At 51.2% G+C, this 16,803-nt stretch overlaps 1 protein-coding gene across 1 annotated transcript in view; it reads left to right on the top strand.

Annotated features, from left to right (window-relative positions):
- The window catches only part of ADAP1 (ArfGAP with dual PH domains 1), a 62,702-nt gene that overhangs the window by 44,455 nt on the left and 1,444 nt on the right, over positions 1–16,803 (top strand). The window contains exons 5-10 of the mRNA XM_059826224.1: positions 4,724–4,836; positions 6,934–7,080; positions 12,798–12,881; positions 15,304–15,366; positions 15,766–15,837; positions 16,276–16,504. Coding sequence (XP_059682207.1) covers positions 4,724–4,836; positions 6,934–7,080; positions 12,798–12,881; positions 15,304–15,366; positions 15,766–15,837; positions 16,276–16,504 — 708 coding nt within the window. The remainder of the gene's footprint in view (positions 1–4,723; positions 4,837–6,933; positions 7,081–12,797; positions 12,882–15,303; positions 15,367–15,765; positions 15,838–16,275; positions 16,505–16,803) is intronic.

Consider the following 16,803-nt stretch of genomic DNA (forward strand, 5'->3'; position numbering starts at 1 on the left):
TGAAGCTGTCTGGTCCAACACCAGCAATCAGCAAGTGTTGTGGGGCTAGTGGTCACTTTTGCTTCAATAGAAGCAGAACAGCCCTCATGAAGGTCTGAATTTGGCCGTATATCTCTAAAGACGAAGCTGTTGCTAAGGTAGCGCAGCCCACAGAGACAAGGAGGAGACGGTTTAGTTCTCCGACTCTGATGCGCTCCGGTGCGAGATCTGTTTCCCTGTTCAGCCTCCTGCGGTTTTGTTTCTCAACACCTTCTCTAGCTGTTTTCACAATCCTTTAGATCAGGACGTTGAGGACACGTCTCGCTGACATGCTGTTTGCCTGGGGAACCTGGACAAGTTCATGTTGGGTTCAAGTCCGGTTCATTGTGTTTTGCACTGATCAGTGTTGACAGGGGTGCAGGCAGCAGGTTTGGGCAGAGCAGAGGAACAGCTCCCGAGGACACAGCCCTGGAGGAAGGAAGGAAGAAAAAGAAAAGAAGCAAGCGAAGGATTTATGAAAATCTGTACCAAAGTACAGTGAAATTAGCAGCTGGCTTTGTCAGAGCAGGCAGGTGCTCTTTTGCAGAGGTGATCGGTCTGGGAAGAGCCAGCATGTGAACCACGGAAAGGGATAACACTTAGTGTTGTGTTGGGTTTTCTTTAATTCTTCCTTGGGGTGGAATTTGGATACTGTGTTTTGCCACAAAAGGTTGAAAAGAGATCAAAATGATGAAACGTCCCTATGTAAGAGGGCAGGGAAAGATGGATTTCTAGCCTGACTTTGACACTGGCTTACAGCGTTGTCCTGGGCAGCTCACCAAACCTCTCTGGGCTTCCCTCTCTTTGTGTGTAACCGTTATGATGCCCATCTGCCGGGGGTAAGCGTTAGGAGGACTTTACAGATTTGCAATTATTTGAGATCCTCTTTGGGGAAATGCAGAGTAATTTTATTCTTCATCCCTTAAGTGTTAAGAAAGATCACGAAAAATATATTGTGGAGGGGAACAACTTTAATAAGGAATGCCTGCAGCATCCTTCGCCATTCAGGTATTCATAATGAAAGACTTGAGATGAACGAATGCATGAGACCCACAGCCAAGACTCATGGAGCTGAGCTGCTCTGACGTGTAGCTGCCGAGAGCTCAGCTCTATGCCCAGCACTCTGCTGAACCGAGCAAACCCCAGGCAGGGATTTCTGAAGGAAAAGATCGCCTTTCCTTCTGCATCACCTTGCATTTGCATTTGGAGATGTCCCTGTCCTCCTCGCGTTGTCTCCTCTCTCTTTTTTGATGCTGCTGTCCTTTCCTCCAAACCCAGCTCTCTCCAGCCCCCTATGAGATGTTAGTGTTGCCCAAATGTCAGGCACAGAGAGGCGGCAGAGAGGCTCTGAAGCCGTCTCTGATGTTTAGTGGAGTGAATAGAAATGGGTTTTGAAGTACTCTCCTGTTGCTCGAACTGGCTTGGCATTAAAAATCGGCACCCTTCAGAGAATCATAGAATGGTTTGGGTTGGAAGGGACCTTAAAGATCACCTAGTTCCAACCCCTCTGTCACGGGCAGGGACACTTTCTGCTAGACCAGGTTGCTCAAAGCCCCGTCCAACCTGGCCTTGGACACTTCCAGGGTTGGGGCATCCACAGCTTCTCTGGGCAATCTGTTCCAGTACCTCACCACCCTCACGGTGAGGAATTTCTTCCTCCTATCTAATCTAAATCTACCCTCTTTCAGCTTAAAGCCATTACCCCTTGTCCTATCACTACAGGCCCTTGTAAAAAGTCCCTCTCCAGCTTTCTTGTAAGCCCCTTCAGGTGCTGGAAGGCTGCTATAAGGTCTCCCCGGAGCCTTCTCTTCTCCAGGCTGAACAACCTGTTCTCTTCTGGAACAGAAACCGCCTGTCCTTGGTTTCTAAACTGCATGCTTTGAGAGCAAGCTGCTTAACATTTTGTCATTCGAGAGCAGTTGGCAATTGCCAGCCGTCAGAGCCCAGGCAGCATCTCTGCCTCGCATTAAGCAAATCTTGCGTTTTATAAACGTATCAGATGGGCATCACCTCCTGCCTGTCTGTCTCCTGTCAGAGAGACTTTATTCCTGTTCAGCTCCTCACGTATAGCCTGCTATAGGGTACCTAGCGTTTTTGCTGATACGAGCCTGGCAGTAGCAGCATCTGACTGAATCAGTCAGAGCTTTGGTTCCCCGGCAATAATTCCTCCCACGGCGGTGATCGGAGTGCATCAGCCTGGGCCTTTCCCGCGCTGTTGTCGCTGCCCTTGGCTGGGGCTCGGTGGCTTTCTTGTCTGCTTCCCCTTGCTCAGACGTTGAATAATCCTGTTCGCTGTGCGTTGTTCTCTTTCTGACACCGCAAGTGCTTCCTACGGGTTAGCCGTGTCTTTTCGCTAGGAAGAAAGTACATAGCAAGCCCACAGCTGGGATAGGACTGAACTGGTGGACTGAATTAGCTAGTTCTGCTCGTGGCTTTGGGCAAGTCTCTCCCAAGGTGGATGGGTGGACAGCAGAAAGAGCTTCAGACTTGTCATTCCCCTGATGTATCCGGTATCAGTCCTCTGGGTTACTGGGCTGGGGTACACGGATACAGCTGCCAGTGTGCATGGGTGACAATGCTCCGCGTGGGGTGGAGCACTTGTCCTGCACTGGAGGGATGGGGAGGGCTCGGCGGTGGAAGGATTAGCCCGGCAGTGGCGTGGCATCACCGGCTGGCTGCGGCTGTGGGATAACTGAGGGTTTGGGCTGTCCTGTCCGCATCTCTGGGCAGTGACACGAACTTGGTTGCTGGTGGGTCTGCCTGGCCGTGGGGAGCAGTGGGTTCGTGGGAGCGCAGGCAGCAGAGGTGGTTGGATCTCACCGGGGGAGAGATGCACGCTCTGCTTGCGCTGGCTCTCTTGTGCGGGCGAGCTGTAAATAACGCATGAGGGGGGATCCCTGCAGGCTCTGGAATGAAGACACCCGTGCCGGTTATGGGTGGCAGCGCACACCCGTTCGGGGGGCAGGGTGGGGCCATGCGTTTTAAAATCAAGCCCTGCTGCAACATATGCCCTGTATAGAATAAAGAAACAAAGGAAAGACTGCTGACAGCTGTAAATATTTCCACCACTTCCATCTGCATTGAGTTACCAGCCCGTTTGCAGTCCCGCGTGCCAGCCGCTGGATGCGTCGGTCGGATTTATGATGCTCTCTGCGGTTAGCGTTCAGCGTTAGCAACAGCATGGGCTTTGCCATTGCACTTATAATGTCAGACGTCGATGCATTTGCCTGCCATTCAGTAAAGATTCTTTGAGGACTTGGAGAAAGTATTTGGCATAGGATTTTGTAAGTCCAGACAGAAGAGTGTGTGTGTGCATTTTTTCTTGCTTTAGGTTTTTATGTCATGGAAGTATTTTTTATCGCTTACACCTGTAGAGTCAGTGTTGAGGAGCTGGTTGACAGATTTTCCTGCATCTTTTTATCTGTGGTTTAAATCAATCCTATATCAGGATGGACAAGTGAAAAGCGGGTTGAATGGGGGATTTCTGCACACCACTAGTTTGTAGCCTGCAGGTGGAGGAGAGGCTTTAATGTGCCACTTGGCGTATTAAAAAAAAAGTTTAGCTACTTATTTGAAAGTTGTTATACAACATATAATTCTTAATTTTAAAATCCTAGCTCCTGAGAGCCAATAACAGAAATCGAAAAGGGGTGAAACTAAGAGAGAAAGGGAACACTTTTACATTGAGACTTTTGTATAATTATATCTTAAATAAATGGAAGATGACCATCAAACTGCTCTGTTAATATTCTCAAAACTTGTATTGGACAGTTCTTGGGGTTTCTTTGTTTTGAAGCATTTAAAATAAGGGCGTCAATTAAACTTGTTGCGAGGTAAGTTGGGCATCGTGGCTGCTGCGGGCTGCAGGAGGTGCTGTAATTGCTGTGCTGATTTGAGGAGTTAAGATTTTCAGATTCCTTTTTCTCTCTTTCTGGCTCTTTTGAGTTTTAAATAAAGCATGTGTATTTTGAATAGCATTCTTCCTGAGCAGCAAATCGACCCATGGGGCTGACATCCAGGGAGAGAGAAGAGGCACGGGATGGCCAGCCGGGCTGCCTGGGGGCTGGGGGGACCCCCTCCGAGGGCAGAGGATGCTGAGTCTGGCTCAGCGGCTTTCTGAACCAAGGTGCCCTGAAATCAGTGGGAAGAACTGCAATTATTTTCCCCTTTTTCCGTGTGAAAAATGTATTTGTGGCTTACTCTGATACAGCCATCTGCCCTGAAATGCTTTCCCCGTGTGCATACGCCCTGTTTTTCATTTTTTAGCAGCATCAACGAGGAGGGCACATCTCACCTGCCTTTCCCTTGCTCCAAAAGTGCTGCTTATGCGAGTGAGTTGAGCAGCATCCCTGGCGCCGGGAGCTGTGGCAGGGGCTGTGCTTTGGGAGCCCGCCCGGGGCTCAGCCTTGCTCCTCAAGTCTTCACCTGTATTGCAGCACGGGGTGCACGGCAGAAATCCCCCTTTCCCTGCCACATTGCGGTGTCAGAGCGGGGACGTCTGAAGCACAAGCTGTTGGAAAAGAGCAAGAGCAGACTGAGAAGGGCAAACCTGAAGGAGAAGACCTGTTTCATTCATGTCTTGAGCAATCCAGCCACACATTTAGTCTGCTTGGTTTTGAAGTCACAGCTCTTCTGTTCTTTATCATATCTCTTTTTTAAATATAGCATTTTATCCCTGGCTCTCAGCAATTGCTTTCTGCTGCAGGGTACCGAGAAGGATTTCTGTGGAAGAGAGGACGTGACAACGGGCAATTCTTAAGCCGAAAATTCGTGTTATCGGAGAGGGAAGGCGCACTGAAGTACTTCAACAAGAACGATGTGAGTACCTGGGAATGCTGTATGCGGATGGGGGATCACAACTGTAAGAACATCTTCAAACAAGTAATTCCTAGGCCAGCTTTTTATTTATAGTTTTACAGTTTTCATAAGTATTGAGTCCCTGATCGCTCCAGGACAAGGGCGCCAGGTACAGCTTACCAGTGTTTTTAGTAGGGTTTGCTCTTGGTCCACCACCACTGTTGCGGTGAGACACCCTAACTGGCCATTTTACATGTTCCTGCTCTGTTGAGTCAATAAGGCTTTTCTTAAACCGCCAAAGAAGGAGGTTTTTTCAGCTCTGGCTCAGCATCATCCAACTAACGTGGGTTTCATATTTGTGGCTAGCTTGTGATGAAGGTGTCACCACCTCGCAGTGGTCCCCAGGGTCTGAAACCTCCTTTGCATGGCACGGCAAGCAATCCAGAGGAAAAGCCCCCTGGTCTTCTGTTCCAGCGTCAAGCAGTGGAAGCATTTATCTTTTTCCCCAGAGCACATTTCATTTATTGTAAGTGAGAAATGGAGCTATTACCATGAAAATTGCATTTGTGACGAATGGATAGATGCTCTACTATTCTGCACCATGTAATGGAGGAAGCCAAGGTGTTTTCTCTGACCTTTGAGTCTCCCCTGAACATTGCAGCTGAGAGCAGCCCAGGCCGAGCCACTAGCCGGGTTTCTCAAGTAGTTGATGCAATTGTGGTGTCATGATGAGCCACGCTGTGCAAAGGAGGGGAACATCCAGCCACACTTCTCCATGCCCGGCAGCCAGCTTCAATAGTGCTGTCTTCTCCTTCAGCTCGGTGTGGTGCAATTGCATCTCATGGACAGGAGAGAGCCAGTCATTACTGAGGGAGAAGTGAAAGTCCCAGCAGCCCCCATTCAGTCGCTATTGACGGCTCCGGTAGTTTAAAGCTGCTTTGCTTTGTTGTTGACCATAGCCATGGTGGGAACGGCGCTGCCTAGACACGTCCTCTTTGCTGGGGTTTCCCCGCCGTGGTCACCCGCAGCAGCTGTGTGTCCACGGCAAGTCCCCAAGTTCCCAAAGCGGCGCTTGCATCTCCACCAGCTCAGGGACTTCCATGTGGTGCTGGGGACCACGGCACCACTGCACGACCTTCTGCTGGCCCCTGGCTGTGTCCTAAAACTGCTGTTACCAAGAGCAGAATCTTTATTTTTTGAGATGTTTTATTCATGCTTGCTACTTCACTTCTCAGTGCAGTCCTGAAAGGGTGGTAAACTTCTGGAGATATTGTGTAGGAAGACAAACCACGCTACAAAGTTCAAGTGACCTGCCACAGAGGGTGCAGGTGGGGTTGGTGCCGGGGAGGGCCTGATCCAGGCTCACCGTTGGGTTAACCCCCTACCCAAGAGACGGGCTGTAAGGTATATATTTGTCCCTCTGGAAAGAAAGTTCCTAGTTTGGAGGGCAAATGGAGGTGCAGAGTCAGAAGCCAATGGCTCTTGTGAGAGGATGGGGCTGGTGGGGATGTGGGCATGGTGCCCCCTGCCAGCCTAGCACCCAGGTCTGGTGTTGGCAACAGGGATAATCCTCCATCTTCTTGGGCAAGGATGAACCGGCTGTGGGTGCCTGAGATGCAGAAAGCATCCTGGCCCGTTAGTTAGCAGTCTGCATTTTTTTTCTGTCTGGCTGAATGGTTTTCTTTCTTCTTTGATAGTGCTCATCCTAGTGTAAATGCTGGTCACTTATCACTGGGTAAACAGGCTGATCTAGGAGTCAGGAGACAGTTGAACAGAGGCTGGGGCAGGAGGCATGGTGAAGATGCTTCTCTTCATAGCACAACATCCTATCATGAGACCTGGCCTGTCCATCTCGCTTCTGGGCTGAAACCTTTCTCCCCTTGAACTCTGCTGAATTTTGCAGAAGAGCAGAGCATTCGCCCAGGCTGGCAGGAAGCACTCATTGCCACCCGAGCAAAGCCTCTGATATCTCATCATCAGGCAGTTTTGTGGGCTGGGAGTTGTGTTTTTTTTTTTTTAGCTAATGGCCTCAATCAGGAGTTTTTTCTGACCAAGTGAACTGCTTTCTGGTTTGAAAGCCAATTCTCAGGTGTTTGCTCACTCAGCTGTGTTTTCCAGGCAAAAGAACCCAAAGCAATTATGAAGATTGAACATCTAAATGCGACTTTCCAGCCTGCGAAAATTGGGAACCCGCATGGACTGCAGATCACTTACTTGAAGGACAATAGCACAAGGAACATCTTTGTCTATCACGAAGATGGCAAGGTGAGAGCACGGAGGTAAAAAGAAGGGTTGGGTCCTGGTCCTGGGGGTTGATGCTGTTCAGAGCTAGCCTGTGGCACACCAGGCTCTAGCCGAGCTGGGAATTGCTGGGGGGATGTGGGAGGGATTGGGGTACGGGATGCACAACCAGCTTTGAGCGCGTTTGTCATGTCCTTCCAAACAGAAAGGTTGTAAACCGTGTCTTCTAAATAACGAGATGCAAATGGAAGGAATTGCTGTTCCTCTGCTTTCAACTAGACCTAGTTGAAAATGCAGAGGCATTTTTAAGGCACGCTCCTCAGTGCCTGGAGAAGGAGATGGGGTGAACGGAGCGATGAAAGGTTGAGGGGACTTGATCTAAGGACTCACAAAAGGGGAGTGAACTGGATTGTAAGAGAACTGAGGCACTGGTTGTTTCTCTGCCTGTCTTGTGGTTTATAAAATGCAAATCTGCATGTTTGTATTGAAATAATCCCCTTGCTTTGATGCCCTCATGCCTCTGAAGGGAGGTGTGAGGAGAGGGCTCATGGGTGTGGGGTGGTCGTTGGCACGAGGACAGCAGGACGTGGGGGCCAGGGCAGTTGAGGGGGGTCCCAGGGGTGTCAGAGGGATCCCAGCCTGTGGGACCACTGTGAAGAACAGCAACAGTCACCGCACTGCCCCGTGGGTCTTGTCTCCACGGACTGGTGTGCGTGCAGAGAGCAGAGCCAGGTGAGTTTCCAATGGGTGCCATCTTACAGCCTTATTTTAATATCTTTCCTCTTTTCTTCCCTCCCCCAAACATTTGGGACTCCCCATAAAGTATCAGCAGCCCTGGAGTGGCCACGAAATCAGAGCCTAAAGCTGTCATGTTCACATCGCGTCTACTTTCCTCTGGCCATCACGGTTCCTTCAGCCTTCAACGTTACATCCCCTTCAGCGCCCTGTCTGTCAGAGAGGCTTTCTGGGGGCGATCCCTCCTGGACCGGCACGGCAGGGATTTGCGGGATTGTCTCGGTGCACAGCCCGTTCCCAGCTGTTCACCCAGGCAGGCAGCCCTGCTAGGGATAGGCAGTCTGTGCTCACAGCAGAGTCACTCCTCTCCAGACTGTTTAGCCCAATAATGCCACCAAAACCCAAGATATTCTTCATTTGCAGGTGAGCAAAGCTGATCTCGGCTCTGCTGCTGCTCAGGCTCCGGGTGCGGTGGAGCTGGATGATGCCTGTTGTGCTCGCAGGGCTGCGCTGCAGAGGCTGGATGCAGTTCCTGTGTAGTGCAGGCACTCCTGGCAGGAGGAAATTAGTGTGTCAGGTTGGGTTAATTAGTGGCATCACCTGGTTTTGTACATGCACAGAAATGTGCTTGTAATACGCATGCACACACATGCATATATGCGTCTAATAGACATACCCATAATAGGTGAATGTGTGCCTGTGTCTCTGCTGCTGTATATAGATATATAAAGGAAGTCTCTCTCTCTCTCTGCCCCACTATGTATATGTTTCTCTGTAAAAAGAAAGCAATGATGACCACTTAAAACTAGGCAGGTCTTGCCACTCGGTAGGAAGCGGCACAACGTGGTTGTGCCTGCGTGCCTTCTGCTGGCTGCACACAGAGAGATTTATTAGGTGGGCTGCGTCTCGCAGCCCCGTGCCCCAGTTCAGCCTGCCCAGCCTCTCACACCCTGCCGCGCCGTGGGAGTCTCGCTCCGTGCGTGTGAGGGTCCCAGGGAGCTGCTCCGGCAGGGCTGCTCCTGAAATTGTCCTCCGCTCCGTCCGCTCTGCCTGCTGGGATGTGCAAGTCCTGTGGCACAGAGTAGGCACTGCTTGTCACCGGGTGCTGCTTTAGCCCAGCTATGTGTCTCTGGGTCGCTCCCAGGTACCTCCCCGGCCACAATTTAAATAAGAGGAAGAAGCTTTTTCCTGTGAAATCTGCACCTCACCGTCATGCCTGTATCTGTGGTTTGCTGGGCTTTGGTGGTCCGCCCATCCCAGCTGCAAGGAACAGAGTCAGGGTTTTACTGTAATTTGTTTTTTGGGCTTAAAATGCTGAGCTTTCTGCTCGGGGCTCGTGGAAGGAGCAGCCTTTCAGGTCTCACACGGTTGGTTGCTCCAGCTTTCATGTCGGTGGCTTGGCAAGATGCGCTCTGATGCCATCCGGTAACGCCCAGGTTGAATTTCTTTCAACTTCCCTGAAATTGGTCTTCCCCTTTGGCTGAGCAAGGGCTGCAAAAGGATGACCTGCCCCGGGGTAAGCTCCCACCCTTTGGGACCGGAGGCAGCCCCGGGACTCGCCTGCGGTCCCCCGCTGCCCTTCGCTCCCTCCCGTACTCCCCCAGCAGCCCCAGAGTGTCCCCTTGTACCCCAGAGGTGCTGCCTCCCCCCGATCTGAAGCAGTTGAGCCTGATTTAGGCTCCTGTCTTGTATTTCTGGGGTTTGATCCCTCCCTGCCTAATCCTGTCACCGATCTGGCTGGCCTCCCACCAGAGCAGGATTCGGGATTTTTTTTTTCCCCACTGAGGAGCTCGGCAGTAATCCAGAGCATCACATGCTGCTCTCCGCTTGGCTCTTCTGCTGCAATACCCCAGAAGAAAGCGGGCTCATCTCTCGGATGGGATAATCCCACGTGTGCTTATTCAACGGCTAAAACAGCTGGGAGAGCCCTGCCGCCCCGTGGCCTTTGCTGGAGTAAGGCACCCGAAGGTGTAAGAGGTGGACGGATGAAGTGGGTGGCCGTGCTGCCACTCCAGAGCTTCGTAGGGTGGGACAGAACCATGCGACTTGGCTGGAGATGTAGTTCCTGCTTGACCTCAGCCTGGTCGCTTTGTCAGCTCCTCGGTGTGTCCTGACGGCAAACGAGAGACTGAAACCAGCCCCAGCAGCCTGCTCAAAATGGGCATATCTGGGTGCTTTCGTGACGTGGGTGTCTAATAACAGCGGGCACCTGGAGGGGCAGGGCAAGACGTGTGTTGGGCTGTGACCGTTTTAAAGGATGTTCTTGCGGTCCCTTGTTAGCACTTACCCACCGGCTGATGTAGTGAGCCAGCCCGGGTGAAGCTGAGGCACCCGTCGGAGCTGGAGACTGACCCTGTGCGTGGGGTCACTCCTCCGTGCAGACTGCCTGTGTCCTGGAGGCACCTGAACTGGGGCTTCTTGGCGGGGCTCTGCCTCCCGTGGGCACAAGGCTGGAGCCAGCCTTCACCTTCCCCAAATCTCCATCAGGGTGTGGGAGGCAGGAAAGCTGCAGAAGAGGGTGTCCCACCGCTCCAAGCTCCAGTCCGGGGCGGAAGCTCCCTCTGCAGGACTTCTCCTGGAAGCCATGGCAGGAGCAGCTCGGAAAGCTGCAGTGTGCTGCTGCCATCCCCGGCGTTACCATCGCTCTTAGGATGCTCAGAGGTGGGCTGAGTCTCCAGGAAAGGCCACCCTTTAGGGTGCAAACCAAGATTGTGGCATCTTCTCTGGACAAATTAGCAAAATGCTCTTCCCCAATGCTCCTCCTTCCCTGAGCCACACCAGGAGCTTTCAGGATGGGAAGAGGTGGGGTGAGGTGAGGGATTGATCATCAGCAGCGGATGGGCTCATTCCTTGAGTCCCAGGAATTGGTGAGCAGGAGGTATGGTGAGAAGTTGTTGCATTTTTATCTGGGGTTGTCAGTCTGAGACTGCCACGGCAATGTGGGTGGCTCTGGTGCAGGATGGAGACTGGAGAGACACCAAGGTGACATGCGGAGGGGGAGTCTGTGGTGGCCCTACAAGCAGACCAGGAGGAAGTTGAGAGCCTGGAAAAGCCATTTGCAAAGGTGTGGGCAGTAGTGCATTTTCTCTGCTTGCTCTGAGACAAATCGGTGAAAGGAATCTCTGCTAATGAGCTAATGAGACTACACCTTCCCATCTGAAAACACTGAGCAGTTTAACCTTGTTTTAGTACATCAGGTATAACCTTCTCTTTCTATCTGTGGCATTGTTCATAATTATACAAACAGAGAATTTTCTGCAACTGAGCCTTCTGGCTTGGCATACACAGGTACAGGTTTGTATAAAGAAAGGTGGTGGTGCCCCTTCCTCCAGCAATGGATGACCAATACTCCAAGAAGCAATCGACTATTGGAAGTCAACGAAGGTTTCAGCCTCTGCTTTCCTGCAGGGTGAAACCCTATCTCGCATCACGATCAAGGAGGAGACCCGCGTATATATAGCCATCCGGTTGGTGACTGTATGAAATATCAACATTTTACCATTACAGCTCATTTTTCATTACGTCCAGCCTGGTTTGGTCATCATTAACTTCAGGAGCCAGTTCCTCTCGCTGATCCTCTTTGTGCTGCTATCTGGGGTCTGCTTAGCTGCTTAGGGTAGGAAAGCAAGTGATAAGTAAGTAAAACCTCAGACAAGTAGGTCAGAGTTTTCCAAAACATTATTTGTGTATGTCCTGTTATGAGGGTTTTTTCTTTTCAACTTAAAGCAGATTAACAAGCCAAAGAAAACGTTTGAATTTTTAGAGGATGGCTGTTTGCCACGTTAGACCATTTTTGAGATATCTCCAATTCAAGTCCTTAAAACTGAGATCTCCAGAATTATACATGAGCCTTTTTTTTTTTCCTCCCCCAATCATTTTTGAAGCATAAAAAAGTTTAAATCTTACTGAAGGCCGACTTCTACTTCGATATGGTCTTTCCTACGCTACCGCAGCCTCACCTGCAAGGTTGACAGTGTTTATTTTAGGCTCAAGTCTGGCTCATTGAACCTGTCCCTGCTGTGTGAAGCTTCACGTGCATTAATGACAGCCAGATAGTTCAGCATCCGTCTCGCCGCAGCTCCGCGTCCCAGTGCGGGCAGCTGTTACCTCTCCCTTCCAAAATGCCTTTCCTTTACCCATACCTTCAGACCGCGAGGCAGTATTTGAGAGGTCCCTGGGTGGATCGCTCAAAATTAATGTGGCATTTCTCAGTGAAACCTTCAAAAAGGCATCCAGTGCGGCACAAGCTCTGTGGGTCTCACCAGGGGCAAATGAATAAATGAGTTTAAAACCAAAGAAGTTATAAACTAACTATTACAGAGGGGAAAAAACCCACCAAAAAACGGAGAGAGATTTCTGCCAAGGAAAGGTAGAAGTGCCAGAGCATCTGGGAATTGAGCTGAGACTTCAATATCACTGTGCTTGTCCCTGGAGGACTTGTAGACACGACTGCTAGACTAGAGTACAAATATAAAGAGATATTTGGCCACTTCTTTAGCAAAACACTGAAATATGTTGCTGAGGCCTCCCAATTTGGGTGGGATTCAGGTGTTCCTTGCGTGTCCTGCCCAGTCAGGAGGGACCGGGCGGGCAGGAAAGGGGGTCAGGCTGCAGAGGTGTCGGGCTGCCTTTGCACCCAGCCAGCACGAGCCGAGCGGTGTTTATAGGGTCGAACTCAAAGCTGGGCTCGATATCTCAAATGCTGATGTGATGCTGGCTTTGCCAGTTCAGAGACGTGCTTAAATCCTTCCCTCTGCAAAAAATCCCCTTGGTGCTCACCGGGGACTGCAGAGCTCCATGCATGTCTTGAAGCCTGGGACAGCGGCTGGATGTTCCCCATCCTTCACCCGTTTGCTGCTCTCTTTTATGTCTGTATTTTATTTTTTTTAGGTCTGCTGCTAAACTGGGCTCTTGGAACAAAGTGATGGGAGAGATGAAACGCAGCAGGATCACGTTCTTTTATGTGCAGACTACACCACTCACTATGCTTTTCTTTCTTGTTATAGGAAATAGTGGATTGGTTCAATGCCATCCGGGCAGCACGGTTTCATTACTTACAAGTGGCATTCCCTGGAGCCAGCGATGTTGATGTGAGTTTTCCTGCAGTTGGGTGTTTTTTTTTCCCCTCCTTGCTCATTTTTAGCATCTTGTTAACAAGCTTGAAGGCTTGGAGAGTGCTCCATCCTTCAGAGTACTTTACAGTTACTGGGCTGAAATTATTGTGGTGGGCTGTAGAGCCCACGGGCAGCACCTGTTACCAAGATCCAGCCTTGGAAACCGTGCGTGCACACGTGTTCACACTCGCATTTATGTGAGTCGCGCGTATGAGTAACAACTCCAGCGCTGTCATGTGTGGAGAAGCCATAAGCGTCTTTCTCAAAGATTGTTGCTATAATATTAAAAGCTGAAACGAAGGCTGGAAGGTAGAAAAGGTGAAGGCAAAAGAGTGTCAGTGCTGTACCAGAGCCTCGGGGATGAGTTTTTGTGTGCAGGTCAATGCAGCCTGTCTTATGAATCTCTGTCTTGTATTTTCCGGGAGCTGGAACTGCTAATTGCATTATCTTTTGCTAATATAATACTAGAGGGTGTATTAGCACAAGCTGGACTGTAAGTACCTTGTGTTGCAATTGCTGTGCAACGTCACTGGTTGTTGTTGGTGGTTACTCTCTGTTACCTCCTTGACTTTGTAGATTTTGAAATCTAATTGCATTACCTGCCTTCTATTTAATTACCTGGGAGGGGTCCAGCGGTGGTCCGGGGCTGGCTCTGGGCTGCAGGGCGGCTCTCTCCCGCGGCTGCCTGTGCACCCCAAAGACCCCCGGAGCCAAAGCCCTCCCGTCAGACCCCTGCGCTGACATCAGCTGCCCCAGATCATCCTAAGCCCTGGGGAGAATGAGGGGAGGAGAAAGAAGAACAGTCCCACAGCTGGTGATCCCTGGCACGAGGGACTTCAGAGTGTTTTCTGATAAGTTGAACTGGGCAAATATGAAAAACCGTAGGAGCAGCCTTGTTAGCTGTCTGTACTACAGTCGCTGTGCAGCGTATACTTTCTATAATCACTTCTCCCCCCCATATCCTCTACTTCTGTTAAAGTTGGTTGGCACATCTGAAGCAAATTGCCCCAAAAAACCCCACAGACCTTAACAGCATTGCCATTTGTCCAGCGGTTGGTGAGGGGGTTTATATGCTCACACCCTGGCAGTTGCGGTGGGAGATACGTGATCTTTATTTTTACTTATCACAGAATCACTAAGGTTGGAAAAGACCTGTAAGATTAAGTCCAACCCTCTTCCCCTTCTCATCAATGATTCTTTGGGGGAAACAGAGTGTAATGTTTAGTGAGGTTTAATTTACGACCTTGAAATACTGAACGCTTCACAGCATTCAGCTTGGGGAGACCTCCGTGGAGACTGGGTTATGTATGCGAGGTAGCTCCATCCCGGGTGTTGCCATCATTTGCATCTAATTTATGGTTCCTTTACCCTGTCAGAGAGATGAAAAGGCATTAAATTTAAACAGGAGCCAGGTTAAATGCAGTAGAGAGGTATAAATTGCTGACACCACCCTAAGGAGGGCCTGGCTGCCTCTGCAGCTCCCAGGGAGCAAGGCTCTCTGAAGGATGCTTCGGGGACCCATCTCCAGCTCCAGACGGCCTCGTGAAGGAACCTCTCGGAGCTCAGGGTGATGAGCTCCTTGATTAGCAAAGTGTCCTCAGCCCTGTCCCAGGAGCCAAACGCTGGGCTACGAACGCTGCAGAGCCCTTTGCTGCCCATGAGGAAGCGTCTGAGATGAAGATGCTCTCGGCGGCTGTGAAGCAGCTGTGTGATTCTTTGGGCTGTTGTATTTTGGGGTGTCCTTGCCCTACAAGCGCACACCTGCTCGACCAGAGCTGCTGTTGGGCAGGGTTAGGTGTTGTGGGAGTGTGGTTTGGCAAACGCAGCCATTAATAACCTGTTTAAATGAAAGGTGGGACCAGCGTGTGGCCAGGCTTGTCAGCCCCATTTTTGGTGAAACTCTTCATCTTTCGAGTATTTCAGAGGCACCTGCAAAGATCTCACAGCCACTGCCTTGTCTTCACTAAGCAGCATGAAAAATATCCCCGGCGCTGGTAGCGTCAGCAGTATCTGCAGGAAGGGGGAGCGCACAGTAGCGTGTGCTAATGGGGTTTTAAAGGCAAATTATACTTCAGGGCTTGCGTGAGGAGCTCCCACTGCGTCTGGTGGAGGAGATGCATCGCCGGAGCTGACCGGTGAAGTGGGATTTGGTCCGGGGGCTTCTTCTGGAGGCTGGTGGTTTTGCTGGCAAAGTGCTCGAAGATGCTTCATGTTTCTGCACCCGCCTCTTGGGAGGGCTTTGGAGAAGTGCGACCGAAGCGTTCAGCCACAGCCATCGGGTGGGCTCAGGGCTGGGGGTGAGCTCGGCGTGGGCTCTCCTTCCAGTGATGCCCGGCGGTGCCGCAGCTCCCTCCGTCTGACCCTGCTCTCTCTTTTCTCTCCTCTTTGGTTGCTCCAGCTGGTGCCAAAGCTTTCTAGAAACTACCTGAAGGAAGGGTACATGGAGAAAACGGGGCCAAAGGTAGGACATGAAATGTTTCTGCAGTCCCTCTAAACACGAACCTTGCTCTGTACGGGTCTGAGAAGGGTCCACTGGTAGCACAAACCCACCCTCACCGGAGAGGCAAAGCCTTAATGCCGTGAATGCATTAATACACATTCCCCACCTGGAAGCAAACATTAAAAAAATCCAGAACCACTTTGCAGACCAACCACCCCGCCTCCCCTTTCACTCCCCATTCCTACAAGCCCACCGGCTATAGCTGGCCCAGAGCCTGGCTATGGTGGCCCAGAAGCCTCCTGCCCCCAACTCCCCCAGCCCACTGGGCTCCTCTGAGTGCCTTGATACTCCTGGATCATGCCCGGTAAGCAGGGAGCTGCGCTGCTTTGGTGTGTGATCAGGCGTTTTTTGACTCTTCAGCAAACAGAAGGATTCAAGAAGCGATGGTTCACCATGGATGACCGACGGCTCATGTATTTCAAAGATCCCCTGGTAAGATGAAGGTGCCTGGGCTGTGTGTTGGGAATTATCAATAATAATAGTAGTAGTAGTAGTAATAATAATAGGCAGTGAAGCTCAGGCTGGTGGGAGAGCCAAGAGGGCACTGAGCCCTCACTGCTAGGTGGATCTGCCTGGTGTCCAGCGTGCAGTAGCCCTGTGCACAGCGCTTCACCAAAAATGCTTTGGAAACCCTGCACACCACGGCATTTTTTTCTGAATTTTGGATCCCTGGTGTTGGTCCTGTATCGTGGGTGCCCCTGGGAGGAGCTGGAGTGAGGCTTCATGGGGTGGCTGCTGCTTTTGGTGTTTGGCTGCTGCACTTTGCCGATGGGGCTTCTGGGTGGTGCAGGGTGAGCCGTGTCCTGGCTGCCCGGGACGCAGAGCTCCCCTTCTCAGTCGTGCCTGCCTGACCGCTCCGCTGTCTCCTAGGATGCCTTTGCTAGAGGGGAAGTTTTTATTGGGAGCAAGGAAAACAGCTACAAGGTCCTGGAAGGGCTCCCACCATCCACGCAGGGAAACCACTGGCAGCATGGGATAACCATCGTCACCCCGGATCGGAAATTCCTCTTTGCCTGTGAGACAGAGGACGACCAGCTGGAGTGGATTACGACTTTTCAGAAAGTTATAAGCCGGCCGATGCTGCCTCAGGAATACGCAGGTGTGTTTGCCGGCGGGGGCTGGAGGTCAGCCTTGGCCCATTTATTTCCCCTGTGTTAGAGGACGGGATGGATGGAGGGGGATCAGGGATGCAGCAGCATTGCTCCCTCCTGTGCCCTGTGAGCGGGGCAGCCCTCCCCTGCCCGGGGGAGGAGGCAAAGGCTGTCCAAGCAGAGAGGGACTCACGCTGAGGGGAGGAGGATGGTATCCTTCCCTCTTCATCGCCTCTGGCATGATGTCCACGGTGCTATAAGGATGATCGGACACCCAGTTATAAGGATAATCGGAGCCAAGGAGCAT

Source organism: Gavia stellata, chromosome 18 (genome assembly GCF_030936135.1).
Source record: "Gavia stellata isolate bGavSte3 chromosome 18, bGavSte3.hap2, whole genome shotgun sequence".
Taxonomy (NCBI): domain Eukaryota; kingdom Metazoa; phylum Chordata; class Aves; order Gaviiformes; family Gaviidae; genus Gavia; species Gavia stellata.